Source organism: Cygnus olor, chromosome 2, assembly GCF_009769625.2.
Source record: "Cygnus olor isolate bCygOlo1 chromosome 2, bCygOlo1.pri.v2, whole genome shotgun sequence".
In the NCBI taxonomy this organism is placed as follows: Eukaryota; Metazoa; Chordata; class Aves; order Anseriformes; family Anatidae; genus Cygnus; species Cygnus olor.
This window is the reverse complement of record NC_049170.1, coordinates 20,582,503-20,602,041: the sequence shown is the minus strand read 5'-3', so window position 1 is coordinate 20,602,041 and position 19,539 is coordinate 20,582,503. Positions and strand designations below refer to the sequence as shown.

At 36.3% G+C, this 19,539-nt stretch overlaps 1 protein-coding gene across 1 annotated transcript in view; it reads left to right on the top strand.

Annotated features, from left to right (window-relative positions):
• PLXDC2 (plexin domain containing 2) overlaps positions 1–19,539 on the top strand; it is a 266,237-nt gene that overhangs the window by 184,009 nt on the left and 62,689 nt on the right. The window contains exons 5-6 of the mRNA XM_040546250.1: positions 13,715–13,837; positions 16,830–16,948. Coding sequence (XP_040402184.1) covers positions 13,715–13,837; positions 16,830–16,948 — 242 coding nt within the window. The remainder of the gene's footprint in view (positions 1–13,714; positions 13,838–16,829; positions 16,949–19,539) is intronic.

Genomic DNA, 19,539 nt, shown 5'->3' with positions numbered 1-19,539 from the left:
TTGGTTTTTTTTTTTTTTTCCATCTGTTATCAATGAGTGTGCTGTAATGTGTACAGCAGCACCATGTTGTTTTGAGCAACATGATGACAATATTCCTGGTTACCTGTCTGCCTGGCCCCACATCTTTTAAGCTCAGTCCACAGCCCTCTTGCTTTATCCCCAGCTAACTGAAATTCTGGCTTATTTTCTGATTGTCTCTTTGTTGACTTGATGAGAAAGACAATGAATTTTGTCATACCCATGAATGAGTTGCCCTTACCAATGGGAACTTGTGAAAGTAAGAGATTTTGGGGTATAAAACTTGGATGAGAGTAACAGTGATGATGGGTTTCCAAAGACAGCTGTGACAGTCATGGCAGCAGCCAGAAGGATGCCAGACCATATGTTTATACACTTTCAAGGGAAACAAATAGAGCCTGCAATTTTTTATTTTTTCTTTCAAGCTGAATGTAGTAAAAAATGTCATTGGTTTTCCATTCTTCTTCTGATTCCATTCATGACCTCCAAAATGAAGATAACTGTGAGAGCAGGTGGTAGCTGAAAGCAGTTTTGTTCCTGCATCTGCCTGTGCATGCATTTTGAATTTAATTTTTCATGAACTTCATTTCTTAAAAAAATAACAGAATGTGCAGAAGACCTTATTGTGCCTGCTGAAATTTCATGGGAGGCAAGATTTTTTTCTTGTATCTTGATGGTTTAATCCATTACTCTCCAATTCATTATTCATTCAAAATGAAGTGGTTAAAATGCTTATGGAAAAAAATGGTCACCACTTTTCTGTGGCTGCTATCTGACAGGAAAAGCTACCTACTGTGTCTTACATAGCAGCATACAGACATTTTCCACCACAGCATTTTGAAACTGCCTTATACTCGTTACTGCTAATGTCTGTCTAAAGCTTTTTACAGTAAGAGTAGTCTTCTAGCTGCCCTGCCACAGCTTTTATCTTTTGGATGCGTGATGAGTCATGGGGCTACAGTTACTCTCCATAATGTTGAAAGGAATAAATATGTGTTCTTTGGGCAGAATGTAAATGGCTTTTTCTTGGCAAATACCATCTAACCGCAAGTGCTGATTGCTTTTGGTAAATCTAAACATAATTTTGTTGTAACCTGCGCTTTGGTTTAGGAGGCAGAGATCACTGTGTATGTACCCTATAATTACATGGTATTTACCACAGATATCCTACTGCTGCTTGTAACTTACCATATGATTAAATGACCAACATTTATCATCAGTGAAGTGTATGCTGCATGGTATACATCTTTCACAAACTAGGACAATATGGATGTAACTTAAGATCTCAGCCCATTTAAATTAATTCTTGGTCTAGTTCTGTCTAAAGGCATTTTCTGTTTATTTCCTGCAACTCTTCTTCCAGTAGTTATGTTTAAGCTAATCAGGTGATCATTGGAAGACTTATACAAACCATTTGCAATCAGTCATTCATGCAGAGTTTCTTTCAGATCATGTTTCTTTCAGATCATACTGAATTTATGAAAGGTGACCCATTAGCAAGGTTCTAAAAGAAATGAACCACGTGTACTTCCATGTCGATTGTACTATGGCATACAAGCACAGACACAGTTTCATAATTGTATAGTATACAATGAAGTGTCCAAAGGTCCACATACAGGCTACCCATCCTAGCATGTGCATCCTTCATATATAATATATTCTAAGATATTATAGTTTTTACCCACTTAGATTTTTGTTTGTTTTCTCTTTTGTTCTGCTTGTGTTACTCTAAGCCAAATGTTTTCACAGATGCACTCCACAGCTGAAGAGTATAGGTCAAGGTGATAGTGAAACAATGAATGGGGGAAGGAGGGAAAGAAAGGATGAGCCCAAGATTGGTGGCTCCTTCTTCAGCACATGGTATATCTGTTACTGTTCTGGCTGAGTATTGGTTTCCCTTTGTCCACCAGCCCCTCCTTCTGACTGTAGTCAGAATTAGACCAGTGAACTGATCTTTGTTGAAAATGCTTTTTGTTTTTGGTTTGGTTTGATAGAGATTGTCATCCAAAGCATTACCTCCCCCAACACAGTCATGTTGGCAAAAGTTCACGAAGAGGGGAGAAAAAATGCCCAGGGAGATCTGACAAATGGTACATCCAGTTCTTATCACCAAGGCAAAGTCATGGAAAGGGTCAGAGCCATATGGTATTCCATCACAATGGCTACATTGGAAGAATCCTCTCAGAGAGGGGATTCAAAGTGCAATCAGAGACCATGGTGATACGTCTTTGTACTCCCAAACTTTAACTGTGAAACAGATATGACCAAGAACTGCCTTCTGAACAGGCACACGTGGACTTGCACTCCTGAAGCCCAAGTCATGGATGAACATCTGTGTTCCAGCCTCTGGAACAGAGAATGTCTCTATCAGCCTCTATCTTCTCATTTTGAGCTCTATTAACTGCTAAGTAGTCCTGTCTGAGGCAAGCTCATACTGCCTCCCATCTTTAAACCCTGTGTCCAGCACAAACAAATGTGGTGGACAAACAATGAAGCAGAGAGCATGTAGCTATGGTGGGGAGTGGGGATATGGGATTGGTGGGGAGTGGTAGTATGGGAGAAGAGAGACAAAGCAGGAAAAGAAAATTTCTGTACTTTGAAGTTTGCTACTACAACAGTTTGATTCAATAATTAACTTTTTTTTTTTTTTAATGTTTCACAATGTTAAAATACCACTTTCCCTAGTAGTTCCATCCAAACATTTTATTAATGACATCTGTGCAGGCATGAAAATGTTTTACCCAATTGGTGAAGGAGATGTATAACAGAAATAGAGTGCAAAATTAGATTTCTCCCCAACAGCTCTATTCAAGCTTCATCCTAAAATTATGTAACACCAAGGTTACTGCAATGACACAGCTGCTAAGATATTCGGCCTAAGCAAGATAATCCTCCTGCCAAACTCTTTTCTCTGGTTCCGGCCTGTCTAGGAACGGCACTGGTCTTTGTTTGGCTAGAGCTGAGAGGCACTTGGGAGCTATCGCATGGCAGTATCTCACTGAGTAGATACTGTATTTCATGCCTCTGTCCAATAATTTTCTCTGGGGAAGTATGTGCCTGATCGGACAGGAACTGATACAAGGCGTTAGACTCTGAGTAACCTTTGAGTTTGTTTCTCCTGAATGTGAAAGCATTCACGGTTTGAGTCATTAAAAATACGCAAACAGATGCGTCAGTTACAGTTAATTTTGAGGGTTGCTTAAGTCCCCCATAGTGTCCTTATTTACAAGTGCTCATCTTGCTCTTCTGCTCCTAGTGATATCTAACAACCTCCTGACAAGGAATATCATGTGGCGTGTCAGAAGAGAAACCTTTACTGGAAGAGTTTCATAATACATAATCCTCTAAATCCCTTTGCTGAATTGAATGGGATATTCATCAGAATGGGTTACATTCCACCAGATCATATACTTTTTGCAACAGCCATGAGTAGATGGGAAACTACAACAAGCTGAGAAAATTATTGGCAGTGACATACATTACACATTCTCAATTTTTCCAGATAATGCTTTCAGTATTAACAAAGCAGCAGGGAAAAAAAATGGTGAAAAACCAATCTGGACTTTAAATATCTACATAAGATAACACAAACATAGAGCCAAGAGTATGAAGATTCTGGCTAGCTTTTCTTTCTTCTCTCATGCAAAGACACACAAGAAGTCCTTGTAAGGTTAAGCAATTAAGAAACAGTGTTATACTTATGCCTTCTGAGGTTTAGCTTTCAGATGGCCCACTTTTCAGGCTGAAAGGAGAAATGGATTGGTGCATTCAATCTAGTCAAGCAAAAGCATAGCCAAAAAATACATATAATCTGTTTTTAATTCATTTTCCCCAGAAGGCTGCAAGAAACTATAAAAATAGCATGAGACTGGTTCATTTTTAAACTGATCTAGTAAGCCCATTAAGGTATTTAACTTTCATGGATTGTCTGAGGGATATGGAGTTGCTGTTATCCTTTTGTTTAATTACACTGTAATCTTAGTGCAATTACAGTGACGATAACATTCTTCCACACACATAACAATAAATTAGCCATTTGGGGATAAATGACATTACTTAAAGCTTACTTCAGTGAAGTATCAAAGAAATACTAATGTGGTTATAGGACAGGGTGTGAAAGTATATTACACTGTTTCTAGAAATCATCATTCCAATATATTTTAGAGACTTAAAAGCATAACATATTCTTGAATTTGCTTCATCGTGAAATAGTGATGGAAAAATATCATGAAAAGCACAGAGAAAACACATTTTACTGTATCTGAAAAATGTGCAGTGCAGAGTTTTGTGGGCTATGCTTTAAACATCCATGCAATATTTGTCATGTTCACCAAATAGATATGTGAGCAACACCATTCCTGATACATTTTATTTTCCCAATCTTGCCATTTTTCCATTGAATATAAAAGTGTCTTCTGAGTCCTTTTGTGGTGTAATTTCAGCAACAAGAATAGATTCATCAAGTTTTTACTGTTACTGCTGAAGAGAAAAAAGGTAAGACAAAAAATAAGTGATATGTCAGAAAAAGCCAGTTGGACAACAAAATCATCCTAAAAATAAAATACATGTCAAAATTTCGAAGTTATTCTCAGCAGCTCCAATTAAAATAATTACCAAAAAGTGTCCTACTGGGCTTTCATCCAAAGAGAAAACTCGTAGCTCTGATCTTTTCCAGATATGATCATAAATAAATGAAAAATATTTTGAAAATATATTTTGAAATGCATTAAAAATATAATAACTCTAATGACAAGGTAAATTAAGAGAATTATAGTGGTTTATAAACCTCAAATACCATTTTTTTCTGGTAAGGAACCTGGTGTGGTTATTCTCAGCTCAATTCTATGATGTTGGTTATAATTGCACTAAGGCAAATTAGGTAAAAGAATGGAATTAAGCTGATGTAATAAGTATTTCACATCTAAACATATGTCTCCTAACCTCATAAGAATATGCATCTTACGTAATAATGTTTTATTGCTCTAGAGAAGAGTAGCTGCAACAAAAGGGCTGAAATTTTCCCTGTTACTTGAAACTTTTTTTTTTTTTAAGATATGAGCATGAAGAGGTGTTAATGTGTATGAAAGAGTCCTTTGTAGGAAGAGTCTGTTTTTTATAGTCTCATCTACATGTGGCACAAAACATAATTTATTCTCTTATTTGAACAGGGGAAAGGTTTTTGCAAATTAGTTGTTTCGTGTGCTGCAAGTTTGAAATGAGTTTTCCTGAATGGCTAATGAATAAAAAGATATCAGAATTTTATTAGGTGATAATTTTTAATAAAGCTTTGTATATAAAAATCTTTTGAAAGGGGAATATAAATACTGGTGAATGACTGAAGAGAATCATTTGCTTAAAAGTTGGCATTTTCTAGTGGTAGAAGAATTTGGACTTCACTGATACTTTGAAAACATAAATGCATAACTTCTTGAGTTATGCTGGTGTTCTGTACCTTATACCAATCTCATCTGATTTTTTTTTTCCTAAAACAACACTTCTAAAATTTTCTGACATTCCTACTGTGGAAAACTTGGTTGTTTGTGCTGATGGCAGGTGAGGCCATAGCTTTACCAGATGATCTCTGTGTTCTCTAGCATCTTACTACAGAGAAAGGGCATTAAGGAATACCTGTTCATGTAGTGAAAGATGTTATGGGTTTGAGTTTAGTTTGTGGTTTTCTCTTTACACATATAGGAATGTGACTTGCAAATAAAAGAAACCTTAGATGGGACGTCTGTGAGACGGTGTCACTAATAGGTTTGGACTAAGGTACTACAGTGATTTGAGCTAGGCTGCATATGACACAGGGCACACACATCATCAGATGGCCCTGAGGGCAGAGGCTGCAGTATCCTTCCTGCCCTTGTCTATTACAGTACTCCGGTAACCTTTACAGAGGGTGTAGGTATGTTTTACTAACTCATTTCTCTACCTAAAATTGGGATTCCTATCTAAAAAGCAGTAACAATGTTCTGATTTACGTATTTAATTTATCTTCTGCTTTCTGTTTATAAGTGTGAATATCCAGAAAATACCCACATGGTATTGCAGACAATCTCATATATACGGGCTGAGATTTTGCTGGATATCATTAAATGCCATAATATTTGACTCAGAATGTGCTCGGTGTGAGAATTATTTTACCTTTTTAAACTACTACTAGAAACTCAGTCTTACAGGATATTTATTATAAACTCTCATGTCCTACTTCCCAGTGCCTATCTCTGGTCTATTTTTCCCACTGCCCTGGCAAATAGTAATTTAACAAGAAAAATGAATGCACTACTAATGATCATAGTCAGTGAATTGGAAAACTCACTGGGAGAATTTTTGATCCACTTTCCCATTTGTTTTCTTTGGCAAGATAGTAACTCTAGCAGCTGACGACTTCAAGATGGCATGTGAACCAATTTTAGTTTTAGGGGTTTTTTTTCCCCATTAAGTTTTGAGCAGCTTTTCCTTGTCTTGATCAGTGATGTCCAACTCTGCTTGACAGGAAGCCAGGCATGAAAGAGTTTTTTGGCTCCACATCTGAGTGCAATGGTTTTTGGTTTTTTGTTTGTTTTGTTTTTAATAGGCCCAAGGTAAGTCTTTTATCTTTTCTTTCCTAGTATTTCCTCCATCATAGATGAGGAAGTAGATCCTCAGATGAGGTAGATAACACATCCAGTTCGATGTCAGTCTTTAAGCGATATGTAATTGCTAGGCTGGGGAGTAAAGTTATGACAATTGTGGTAAATACTAGTCTATATGGTACTGTACTTGTGCTGACTGATTTCCATCAAAAATATTCAGTGCTCTTCGTCTAAGATGGTAAAGAGGAAGTAGAGGTACCACTACCCATGAGGTAGCTTCACGGTGATAGGAGACACCACCCAAGACAGATCACCTCAGAAGGCTTTAATTATGCTTGGACAAGAGCAAAAGTGGCCAGAGAATCAGGAAGCTCCTGCCAGCTCCTCTGCAGTTTTCTCTCTTGGCTGCACAAATAGTTTTCAGAGGAATTTGGAGGCAAATGAGCAGTAGAAGTTGTGTACTCTCACCCTATTTAAAAAAGAAAACGAACAGGGAGAAATGAAAGAAATAGTTCCACTGTGTAGCAAAACATTTCACTGTGGTATAAGTGTGTTATTACATCTCTGTTAAGCTTATTGCATATTTGAATATACAAGCTAAAATCAAGGCTTTGCCTTGGGTGATCTGGGTTGAAGCCTAGTGTCTTCGCGAAACCATTTTATTCTGGTTCCTCTTTTTTGGAAGCTGCTCTGCTATTTCCCTTCTAGTTTATATGCTGTGAGGGCACTCACATAAACCCACACTGAGCTGTATGCTCGAATGGCAGCTCTGCCTTCACCCAGTGACAGTCTCTCTCATGCAAAACCTTTCATTGTTCATCAACTGCTGGCAGACTCTTTGTTTTCCAGCTAAGTAACCACAGTTTGTTGTATTACTAAGGCTTTTAACATATGCTTTTACTTAACATTAGCTGCCTGATAAGAAAATGAACTGGTTGGTTTTTATTTTTTAAAAACAGTCATTTCTTATTTTTAATTTTCTTTCATTTAGTATTTTAAATGAGATGGTTAGATCTTCCTTTTGTAAGAAAGGAAAAAACTATAATTTGTTTGGAGCTCCAGGTTCCTGCATCATTCTTATTTTTGTTTTTCTTTTCTCTTTTTTTTTTTTTAATGCATACATTTTCAATTATTTTTAAGCTCCCAGGATCATCCTTTCACTTTTCTGATCTGTTATTAAGCTACCTCTCAAGAAAAATGTATATCATATGTCTTTCAGTTCCCTTTGAGTCAACATCTTCAGCCACATTGTATGGCAAAAAAATAAAAGCGCCTTTTCTAGGGATTTTCTGACATGGTTCAGATAATGTCAGCTAATGTGGAAGGGGAACAGTCATTTTCCTTTAAAACACATCAGGTTTTTTAGATTTTAAAACTGATATTCATATCTGTAATGGAATTATGAATGCTGCTGTATAAAAGGTACATTAGCCAACACATACCATCATGGCAAAAACACCTTTTAAGTAGATTTTGTTTATGAAGGTTTGGTTGAACTTAGCTGACATTTGGTCAAGCTCTATGGAAAGAAGGGAAAGAAAGTTATAGGGTTTTGTTGTTGTTGTTGTTTTTCTGATGCCTGTGTCAAACTGTTTATTGATAGATATACAAAATGCTTTAGAGCATTCCTCTTCTTGATAAGCTCATTGTTTGGTATTTCAGGTTAAAAAAAAAAAAAAAAAAAAGTATTGTTTCACATTCTTATTTCCAGTAGAGATCATTTTGTAGAACAAGCAGTTTTATAGCCTTTTTATGAGAGCAATGTCATGGCTATTTCAAGGAGTAATTCCACATCAGCTTATTTCATTGCTGTTACCATCTTTTATTTTATTTTTCTGCAGATGCAATCACTCTTTTTCCCCAGAACATTTTCTTTTCGCCAGAACATTTTTCCCCTTTTTGAAACAGAAAAGGTATAAAGTGGGAAACCCCTGACCTAGGATGGAGCTAACAATTGCTGAGTATAAGACTGTGGTACATTAAGTGTTCTGCTTCAGCTGCAATCTTCCACCTATCCTCTACTACAAAATCAGCAATCTAAAAAAAAAAAAAAACTAGAAGTTTCATTCATTCAGATAAAACATTGCATATTTAGTAAAATAGGTGATATGTAAAATAAAATATAGATTAAGTGATATGTAAAATAAGTCAAATATTAGTTTAGGTATTAGGCTGTGTCAGGTGTCCATGACAAGGTTTCAGTAGCAGGGGGGCTGCAGGGGTAACTTCTGTGGAAGGAGGTGAGGGGCTGCCCGATGTTGGACACAGCTGCTTCTAGCCAGCTCCAGCAGCCCTACTTCAGCACACAGCTGAGCCCATCAGCAAAGCTAGTGAGACCACTGGGAAAACATTCTAAGAAAGGGTGAGAAATGCTGCAGAGGGAGAGAGGAGTAAGGGAAGAAGAGTCAGAAATGGCCTTGTGAACTCCAGGGTCAGAGAAGGAGTGGGAGAAGGTGCTCCAGGCACCAAAGCAGATTCCTTTGCAGCCTGTGGATGAGATCAGGCCAGAGCAGGTACCAGCACTGTAGCCTGTAAAGAACTCCATGCTGGAACAGGTGGATATGCCCTGACAGAACTGCCACCTGTGGATAGGACCCACGCTGGAGCAGGATTATCCTGAAGGGCTGCAGCCCATGGTTAAGACTAACACCAAAGCAGGAGAGAAGTGTGCGGAGGAAGGATTGACAAAGATGAAGTGTTATGAACTGCCATTTCCCTATGGCACTTAGGAGAGGAGGGGAAAGGTAATAAAATTAGGAATAAAAGGGTGATGTGGAAAGGGTGGGGGAAGGTGTTGTTTTAACTTGTCTTTGTTTCTCACTATCCAAACCTATTACAAACGACAATAAATTAAATTATTTTTTCCTGAGTCTAATCTGCTTTGCCCAAGGCAGCAATGAGTATGTGATCTCCCTGTCTGTATCTCAACCAATGAGCTTTTTCATCTTAATTTTCCTCCTACTTTGTTAAAGAAGGAGAGGGAGAGGGCAGCTGGCAGCAGGCAAGGTCAGCTCACCAAATAGGTAAAAACTGAAGTGTTGCAATAGCTTTAGTCTACTAATCACAGGCACAGAGATGTATAATTCATTTATACTCTGTATTCAGTATAAGGTATGACTTTAAAGATATGACTAATTGTTTTAGATTTTTTTTTTTTAAATCATGAACAAAATTATAATATAATAGGGCTTTTGCTCTAATTGAGCTAGATGCTAAAGTGAAGAAACAGATTATCATGATGTCAGATATGTTAAAGCAGGCTCTGGTTTATGTAACTTGTTCATGTAGGGCCTTAGAAGGGAGAAGATAATTATCAATATAGATGTTTCATTTGTATGTTGCCTGCATATCCTGTGTTTTATCATATCCTTATAGACACACAATAGCAACTTCAAAGGCTTCATTGTCCGTGCTGCTTTGAACATATATTCTGTTATTCTGCACATTTGGCAAATGCTATCAAAAATGTTCTAAGTGATACTGATTTTGTGTGCAGCTAGGAGTAGGAAAAAGAAACCACAGAAAGTTTATGTGCAAATTGTTGTAATCTTATTTTCATATTACTTCATTAATCAGTTATGCCCTGAGATCATTATGTGCATCCAGGGTTATTCCACTTGAGCCACTGAAATGACAGGTTAGTATATTCAACAGAAGTGATGGGAAAGCTCAGTTTTGTCATCCCTAAATGTAAATGAAATGTTAGAAATGAATCTGTCAACCCAAAAACTGATGCTGAAATAACTGTGCTCTTTTAGAACAGTGCATTCCACTTTTGATCTCGAAAGATCTCCCGGAAAATTCCCTTAGCCAAGAAAGTCTACTGTTGATTATGTTAAAATGCAACAGATAAAGAGCATATTTCAGAGAGGAGGTGCAGATGTGAAGTGCATTTTTAAATTAACTGAGGGTCCTGCATCGAGAGAAAATATGCTTTCATACATAGCTGATTAGCTGTATATATATATTTTTTTTTCTGATTTTGTGTGTGCATTTGTACAATATGAGGACAAGGAATATACCCTCTTTGATTTACAGGTGGCTTTATTATTAGTTCATCCTTAGTTTTTGATAGATGTATATGTACATATAAAACTTAAAATATTCTGAGCACTCTTTTCTGTTTGTTTTGATTCCAGTATTTAGGAAGCATGTTATGCTTCTAGGTATAGTATTTGTAGAGGTTTGGAAAAGAGCTCTACCAACTCCTCCCACAAAGGAGAGGTTAAGTGGTTCAGGAAATTGAAGGTCTGAAATATTCTTCCTTGACTAAATGAATCAACCATGAGCATTTACCACTGTCAGAAAATTAGGTCACAGATAACATAAACCAATTTTCTGTGGAAGTCCAGGAATAAGTTAATTTTACATTTGCTGCTTTCTTTAAATTGTAGTGGCAATGATAAAATGTCCACGCTCAACAGTGGCTACAGCCTTTGAATCTCTGGGATGATTTGAAGTGACTTTATGTTTCTTTTCAAGTTGTTCCAATGCATGACCGGAGTTCTTATTAGAGTGATCTTCGTGCAAGGCCTGCCTGCTTCCCAGCTATCATCCACCTGCTGCTTTCCATTTTTGCCTAAAGTAAAGCTGCATCCGGCAAACACTTGGAAATACGCTGTTTGGTTACTAATTACCTGCACCGATTTACTTAGTTATGTGTTCCAACACAAGCAAGTCCTTTGTTTTCCTATTGTATCTGCCTCCCTATTAGTTATAATGGTGGCATTTATGCTGTAAATGGGATGAAAACATGAAAGGGAGACTGTAACTAAAGATGGGACCACTGTGCAAGTAATAAGTACTGAAGTATTAAGGTTAGTAGTAATGCATGGATATGGCTGTAAAGTTTTTGTTTATATTGCCCTCAAATATTACTAAGGAATGGTTTCAAGGTTATAGACCTACCCTGGAGTGTGTTAAAATACATAACAGGACTGTTGGCTATCCTAAAATAATGAGCAGTAAAGTTTATGTATTAATTGCAATTATGTTTGGACAGATTTATATTTTAATTGGTGTTTCTCTGTCATATCAGTTGGCAAAAGAGAAAAATTGGTATTTAGGTATTCAGTTGAAAGAATCTTAAGAAGAAAAAAATGCAGTTTAGTTCTAGGAATTAATTCAGCTGTCCAGGATGTGGCCAGATATTAAAATACCGTGTTCTTTGAATACGTAGGTGTGATTTAAATGAAGCAAAGGTAGGTAGGTGCCTAGGTGATCACACTGCTAATGCAGAATTTTTTCAAAAGAATACTTTATTGTATTTTCTCCATGCCTGCTTTCCTTGGGGTTCCTATCATTTCCACTTGAGTTGCCTGCATGGTACTTGAGCTTAACTGCTAGCCATGCAGGAAAATTATTCCAAAGTGCTATCTTTGTGTTTGTTTTTCTGTTTATAGCATCTTATCACTTCCAGGACTAGTTCCATAAATAGGTAGCAAGCATTTAGAAAAATGTTTCAAGAGAGGACAGGAGCAGAAGGCTGCCTAAAGCACTCCAGAAGCTTTTAATTGCTCTCAGAGATTTCCTATTATCATACTAAGCAAACCATTTAACAAGTCTGTTTCACCTCCCAGTGGTTAGGGTGGAGAAAAGAAAGTTGAGAAAAGAAACTTTTCATTAAGAAAGTGGGGTTGCACATTGAAGTTTTTAAATAACATATATTAACTGCAGGTGACAAAAAATGGTATTTCTACCTTAAGAGTAATTCCAGGTATACCACATAGTTCTGGAATTTCATAAGAGAAGGAATATCATGTTTAAGGAATAGATTTCTTATGCTTCTTCAACATGTGTTGTATTGCAATGACACTAAATTTTAGAACAAAGACCTTCTTGGGCTTCACAGTAAAAAGGGTTATGGAGGAAAGGAGACTCATATTTGAAGAAGGAAAAGAAAACACAAGCATAAATAGTGTTGCAGTGAGTGCAATTTCTATGCACTGAATTTCTGAAATTTCTGAATTTCTATGAAACATTTTCCAAATATATTTATTTTGTTCAAAAATGTTCAGACGACTTGAATATTTTTGTTTTTGTTATGGTATCTGCTGTTTGAATACAATTCATTCAATCAATAGAAGGAGGTAAAGCAAGCAGCTCAACACCATCTGGTTTAAGAGCTGATAAGATGCAATATGCAAAGTTTAATTTTGAAGTTCTATCTGTAGCTCTGATCAACTTAAAGTTTGTCAGATTTGACCAGCAAGGCAAAGGCTAAAACAGAACTTAAGATTTACTACAGAGTAATGGAAGTTTTTAAGTCAGGCTCTAACTTCTTCATTTAAAGAAGTTAGTCCCTCTAGTTAGTTGGAGTTGGCAAGCCTAAGCAATGCAGGTTTATATGTAGACCACAAATTGTATAAAATGGCAGGGTTTTCCTGCCATTAAAATATGCAGGTGACTGTTCTTCAAAGAACTCTTGTGCCAAACTAGTAAGAGCTTTTGAGTGAGCACTGCTGATGGAAGCAGCACATGACACACTATTAATCTGAAGACTATTGTGGATTTGTGGGTAAATAGGATAAACTAATGAGATCTGACACTGCAAAGAATGTACCAGAATAGTGGCTTGCCTTATAATAATGAAAAAAAGAAAAAGAACTACCTTTTCCACTCTTCATCTGATTTTTTTTTTTAAAGGTTGTCACCTCTTGTTGTATGAAATGGTCTCTTAATCTGTGTCTCTACAAATATTAAAAAGGGTTAGCCTAATTCCTGAAGAGGTAATGTTTTGCAATAAATAAATGAATGGCAAAAAGACAGGTTGCTGGAAAGAATGGAAAACACTGGAATATGCAAGTTGTTAAATGGTTCATTTTGATAATGCCATCTGCATTTTGTCCTTAACTAGAATTGTTCTTCCTTGGGTCTGTTTCTCTCTCTGTATGAAAACTGACTTCTTGAACTAATTGTTCCATTGTTCATCTTGGATCCTGTACTTCTGGCAGCCCTCACAGATATCTTCCTGCAATTCTAGCTCACTATAAAACTGGTGGTGGGATTAATTTCTCTCAGATGACCCTTTACTGCTCTGGCAATGCCTAGTTAAACCTGCCATTCTATTAAATCTTTCCGGAAGTTACTGAAATGGTCTCAATATTTTTTCTTTATTGTAGGTTTCATATATACTGGAGAAGTTGTGCATCGAATGTTAACAGCTACACAATACATTGCACCCTTAATGGCAAATTTTGACCCCAGTGTGTCAAGAAATTCAACAGTCAGATACTTTGATAATGGTATGTAGTAGTCCTTCATAAATAAATGTGTCGGTGTCCCTTGGTTCTTCATATTTTCCTAAATAATTATTTTTGAAAGAAAAATTGAAGATTTTTTTTAAATTTTTTTTTTTTTTTTAACTCACAAACTGTATAAAGAATGTTCCTAGACATCCATAAACCTTTCTTAATTTAGAACACGGTTAAAGGGTCATGAATGTTTTTTTCCTAATTGAGTAGATCCCTTCTATATGTTAAAGTACATAAACTCAAACTAAGAATTTATTTTACCAATTTTAAAAGGACAAATCTATCTTCTATAAAAGTGCAAGTTCTTTTGAACTTGAAAATATATATATACTGTCGATGTACTGGCTAAAATGGAAATAAATGTCATTCGTGGAATGCAAGACCAAGAATACACAGGAGTAGGGCAGGTATACAGTTAATAAACCTGTCAGTGACTAAGTGTGCATGGAGTCCTAGGCCTGGAATCCAATATGCTCATCTATACCATGAGTACTCCACAGTCCCATGTTAAAAAAAAATAAATAAAATTGAAAGGTTAAAAGGTTAAACTGCAGTGTTATACTTGAAGCTCCATAAAATATTTCAAAGACCTTAAATCTGTGGGAATTTGTTTCATAAACTCAGTTATGATCAATACTTTGAAAATATAACTGATGTGATTAAATATCATCTGCTGCCTTACCTCAGGTAAGAGACAATAATTTGCTACCATAATTGCAAAAGTCTCTTTAGTGATCGAATGCAATGGCAGTGACTGCGTATTTTGAATTTAAAATTTAGAAATTATGAAATTTTGAATCCTGACATCTATGATTGTTTTAATCTTCCTTGATAAGCCTGTGCCATCCTTTGAATGCTCATACTCAGTGAATTTAAGCAAAAATAATGAGCATGTCCAATAATATCTCTATCATATCTCCAACCAGATATGTAAATTTTTATGTTTCAGATCACTGATCAAACTATATCTTATAACTTTTGCACCCAGTCATAACTTTTCCTTACCATCTAGTCATTACTTGCAGCATTTGTTTGTTAAGAATTCAATAAAGTAGAGTTACGTGAGAAAATCCTCCTGCTCACATAGGGAATTTTCATACAGAAAAAATGATTATTTTCATTTAATATATTATCTGACATTATGGCCTGAGATTTGTCATCTTTACTGAAAGAATCTGAGTGCTCTGGGAAAGTCACTGCTAATTTTCATTGTATTCTTGACTTTCACTCTTTCATATCAGGTTTATTAGCCTGTATCGCATCACTTTCATGACAAAGTTGATTTTTTTTTTTTTCGGGGGGGGGGGGGGGGGGGAGATTTTGCATCCCTCCTCATCCATAGGGCATGATGATCTATTGGACCCCATGTACTTTAGGACAAAGAATTTGCTACCTTACCCCAAACAAAAAGCAACTGAATGAATTGTATCTTCAGCTCCTTATTTCTTTTTCATCCCTGTCTTATCCCCCAGCAAGTTTAGAGCTGCATCTGTAGTGGGCAAGCACATAGTGTGGTGACCCATTCAAGTCTTAATCACGGAGCTAATTGCAAGAAACCTCCACTCAAACCTACACAAAGAGTCCTGGGAATGAGGAGGTAGTGTTTTGGAAGTAGCTGACGTCACCTTTAGTTTGGGATTCTGAGATGCACTTAGGGACTGACTATAAAAGTTTCTGGTTATTTTTCCAACAATAATTGTAAAAGTCTTTAAATTTCTTTAAAATGAAATTTAATATAATCATCTAAATATTCAGAAAACAGTTAATAAATGTAGTCAAATAAGGAAAAATGCACCGTGTGCAAAATTAATGAGCATATACTATACTTATGAAAGACATGTGGTCCAATGATGCAACAGACATACTGCAGTATGTACCAAAAATTTGCATGCTTATAGTTCTGTGACATCCCCTGACAAGATATGCTAATAAGAATAACTGAATATCTGTGACAAAAGATATTTCAAGGATATATCAAAAATGCATTGAGCTAGAAGCATACTGACCCACCGTGAACACTCCAGCAAGAAATGAAATTAAAGTGCTGTGAATCAAAGCACATAACTACCATTAATGCCAAAGAAAGAAGTATGTTGGGGAAGGGATATAGTCATAGAGACGAAAAAGACATTTTCAGTAAACACAGTTTTGGTGATAAGTGTCTTTCAGCCAAACTGCCTGAATGTGTCTGTAATCCTCAACATCTGTAAAACATGCTCATAGGGTATGCAAGTCACTTGGGGTACATTTTTGGTGCAGTAAGTGGATATTCAGCCAGAGAACTCCCATGAATATTAACAAGTCTCTTGCAACTAAATCTCTGCACAGCAGACTCAATATTTACCCTGTCTATGAATTCTTAGTAGTTTTAATTTAAACTAAATTTATTTATTGCAAGCGTCTAATATTTTTTCAACTTGCAAAACCTCAGTGAGGACTTGTACCATGCAGAAAAAAATTAATGCTATTTATATTAATGTGTAGTTAATGGAAGAATCTGAATTCCTCAAATAATAACTTTCACAAGACAGACAAAGCTATTAACACTTCACCTTTCAAAGCCATCAGGTTGTATATATGTGTGTGTTTATATATTTATATATATAGTGTAAGAAAAGCCACTGCAGAGCAGTGGTTGCAGCAGCACACCTGTGAATGCTGGATTCTACCTTTAGTGATCGTTGACTTTTTGTGCAACTCCAAACAAGTTACCTGACCCCTCTTGCTTTAGCAGATTTTTGTGTGAGTAGTTGAGGTAGTTATTTGTGGCACTGTGATGTCTACCTTTAAGAAGATTTCAACAGCAACATGTGTGTGTAATGTTTTTAGCACTTCAAGATGCTGGGCTGAAAGTTGCTGAAAGAGACAAATCACTGTTTTTGTTTCAAGTAACTGCAGTTAAGTACTTTTCCTACAGTCAGTTAATATTTTTCTCACATTTTTTCTTCCCTTTGCCTCTCTACTCCCACTCTGGGGTTCACAGGCACAGCACTAGTTGTCCAGTGGGACCATGTCCATCTGCAGGATAATTACAACCTGGGCAGTTTCACTTTTCAGGCCACCCTTCTCAATGATGGGCGTATCATTTTCGGCTACAAAGAAGTAAGTTGGGTCTGAAAGTTGTCATTTAAGTAGACAAATCACTTTATACTTGTTAGGAATTTCCCTCCATTTTTGGCAGATATTTTGAAAGTTGAGCTGTATAAGACCATTTTCACAGATTGCTTATAAGGTCCCTATTTTGCTGAAAATGACATTTTATTGTGAAAGTGATGTTCATGTCATGGACTTGAAAACCATCAACATGTCTCAAATATGTACTGCTAGATTTCAGCTGGCCTTTTTTGGATGGTTGTAAGTGTTGATTGTTTAGTAAATTATTGACTGTTTAGTAAATTCTCTTTGACTTTGAAAGGTAGGGCAATTTGCTCAATTAGTTTATCTAATTTGAGCCTATTTAAAAAGACTCTAGCATCAATGGTTAATATTAAAGGTTACCTTGCTTCTGTGTCTTCCATTTCTTGGCAACTGAAGTATTTCAAAGTCTATATTTTAAATAAAAAATAAATGTCTGTATCTCTAATGGTTAGAATGAGGTCATTTGGCTGGTCTTCATAGCACCAATATATTGCTGTCCCTACTGGGACCCTGTGCATTTTCCATCTTTCAAAATTTGTTTATTTCTTTACTTTAGATGAACCTTTTTTCTTGTTGCTAGACTACTGCTGAGGCTATACCTCCAGGTCATTTTCATGCAAATGAGCATCAAAAGGTAGATAAACTCAAGTCCACAGGGACGAGAAACAACTTTCTTTCATTTTCTGCTTTATTTCAATCTCAGTTTGGCCTGGAGAGTGTGACTTTCTCTTGAATGTGTACATCTCTTTGTCATTCTCCTTAGATAAATAATTGTTATCAGTGATATATTTTATCACTGACATTTTCCAGACTTAAGGAAATCTGGGTTTTCTTCTCTATCTACCGCACATGGGCTGTGTGCCTTCAGGCTCGATTTTCATACCTGTGTCAAAGCCATACACCTGAATGAAGCAGTAGTACTCTCCCTTTCATTAAAAAACTAGTGGGGGTCTGGGTTATTCTACTAGCAGCACTCATACCTTAAGATAAATGTATTTTCACCTTGAAAACAGGATTGCTGCAGAATACTCTTTCTTGTGTCTACAGAAATAATACAGTAACTTCTGGTATGTCCATGTATCTGGCTTCCCTTATCTTATAAAAGATGTGCTGATGCAAGGTCTTCTCTGGCTCTAAGATTGTTTCTGAATGTTATGTACAGGCTAGTAGTCTTAATCTATGGAAATGCACTTTATTAAAATTTTGATTCCAGCTTCAGAAAAACCTTTTTCTGGTTACTACAATGGAGCCTGTACATTATCAAATGACTGTGCACAAAGGATTTTTATCTCCTGTTCTTGAAACCTTTGTAAAGGGAAATATATGATTCTATGATTCTCTCTATATATAATTAATATTAATATATTAATATATATATAAATGACTACAGAAAAGGTCCTGCCTTTGAGGCCCAGAGAAGTGGGGAGTGACACTACATCAATTTTCAATTTTAAGATAAATTTGCTAATAACTATATATGAATTCTGACATGAAAATAGTGACATCAGAAAAATGCTGTTCTTAGTTATCAGATACTAGGCCCTTTCTGCCACTGACCGGCCCTCTACAAAATGAATCTAAAATGGGTGATATAAGCTATTCCTGTAAATTGATAGTATCCTGTGTTCATTTTGCATAAATGTAAATGAAGATGTGGAATGCCAGGCCATGGAAAATGTTATTCATTTAGGAGGACAGAAAGAGATGGGCCACCTCATTAATTTCATGTAAGTTGCATGCAGTTTGCATGCAGGTAGGTCATGTGATCTATGGATAAACCTAGCAAATTCTATGCTAACACTGGTTGGGCTGCTTGGTCTCACTGTTTCTACTGGAATCTACCTCCAGAGCTGCACTGCTTTCTGGGGAGGAGTGTTATTAATGCCCTTTTCATTAATTTTGAAACGGAGGGAATTGGAATTTAGAAACGTAGTAATTTGTGTTGTTTTGTGGTTTTTTTTCCACTGCTGAATCTTTTAAATCTCCTGCACAATGCAAAGAAACTTTTCAAAAGTGACAATAGTTATGTATTTGTGTTCTGCAAATATTTTGACAAAAAGGTTTTGTGAAATCTCAGGGTGTTACAACTATACCTATTCCAATAGGAATTGCTTAGAGAATGGCTTTGGAGAATGAGATTTCCAGAAGACCACATTATTTGCAGTGTACCTTAGTTTATTAAAATTTCCTTAGCTTTTCACTTAAGTGAGGAAAACAGAACAAAATTGCCGATCACTGATCAGACACAAGTTGTCCGAAGAGAAAAAACTGAGACACTTGTAAATTGAAATTTGCCTGCAGTCTTATATGTCTAGCTAGGAATTGATTTATTTTCAGTGTTGAATCCATTGCTTTCTGAGGGAGTCCTTCCTTCTGAGTCGTGTTGTCAGGAGCCCCATTAACTCCAGTAAGATTACTTATATGAGTCCTCACTAGCATGAGTAAAAGTTGGAGAGATTTCTACCACCTTTTTGGTGCCACTTCATTTTAGTATCACATTTCATCAAAAAATGACACTGATGTATGACTATCCTGTGAGGCCTTCATTGACATTG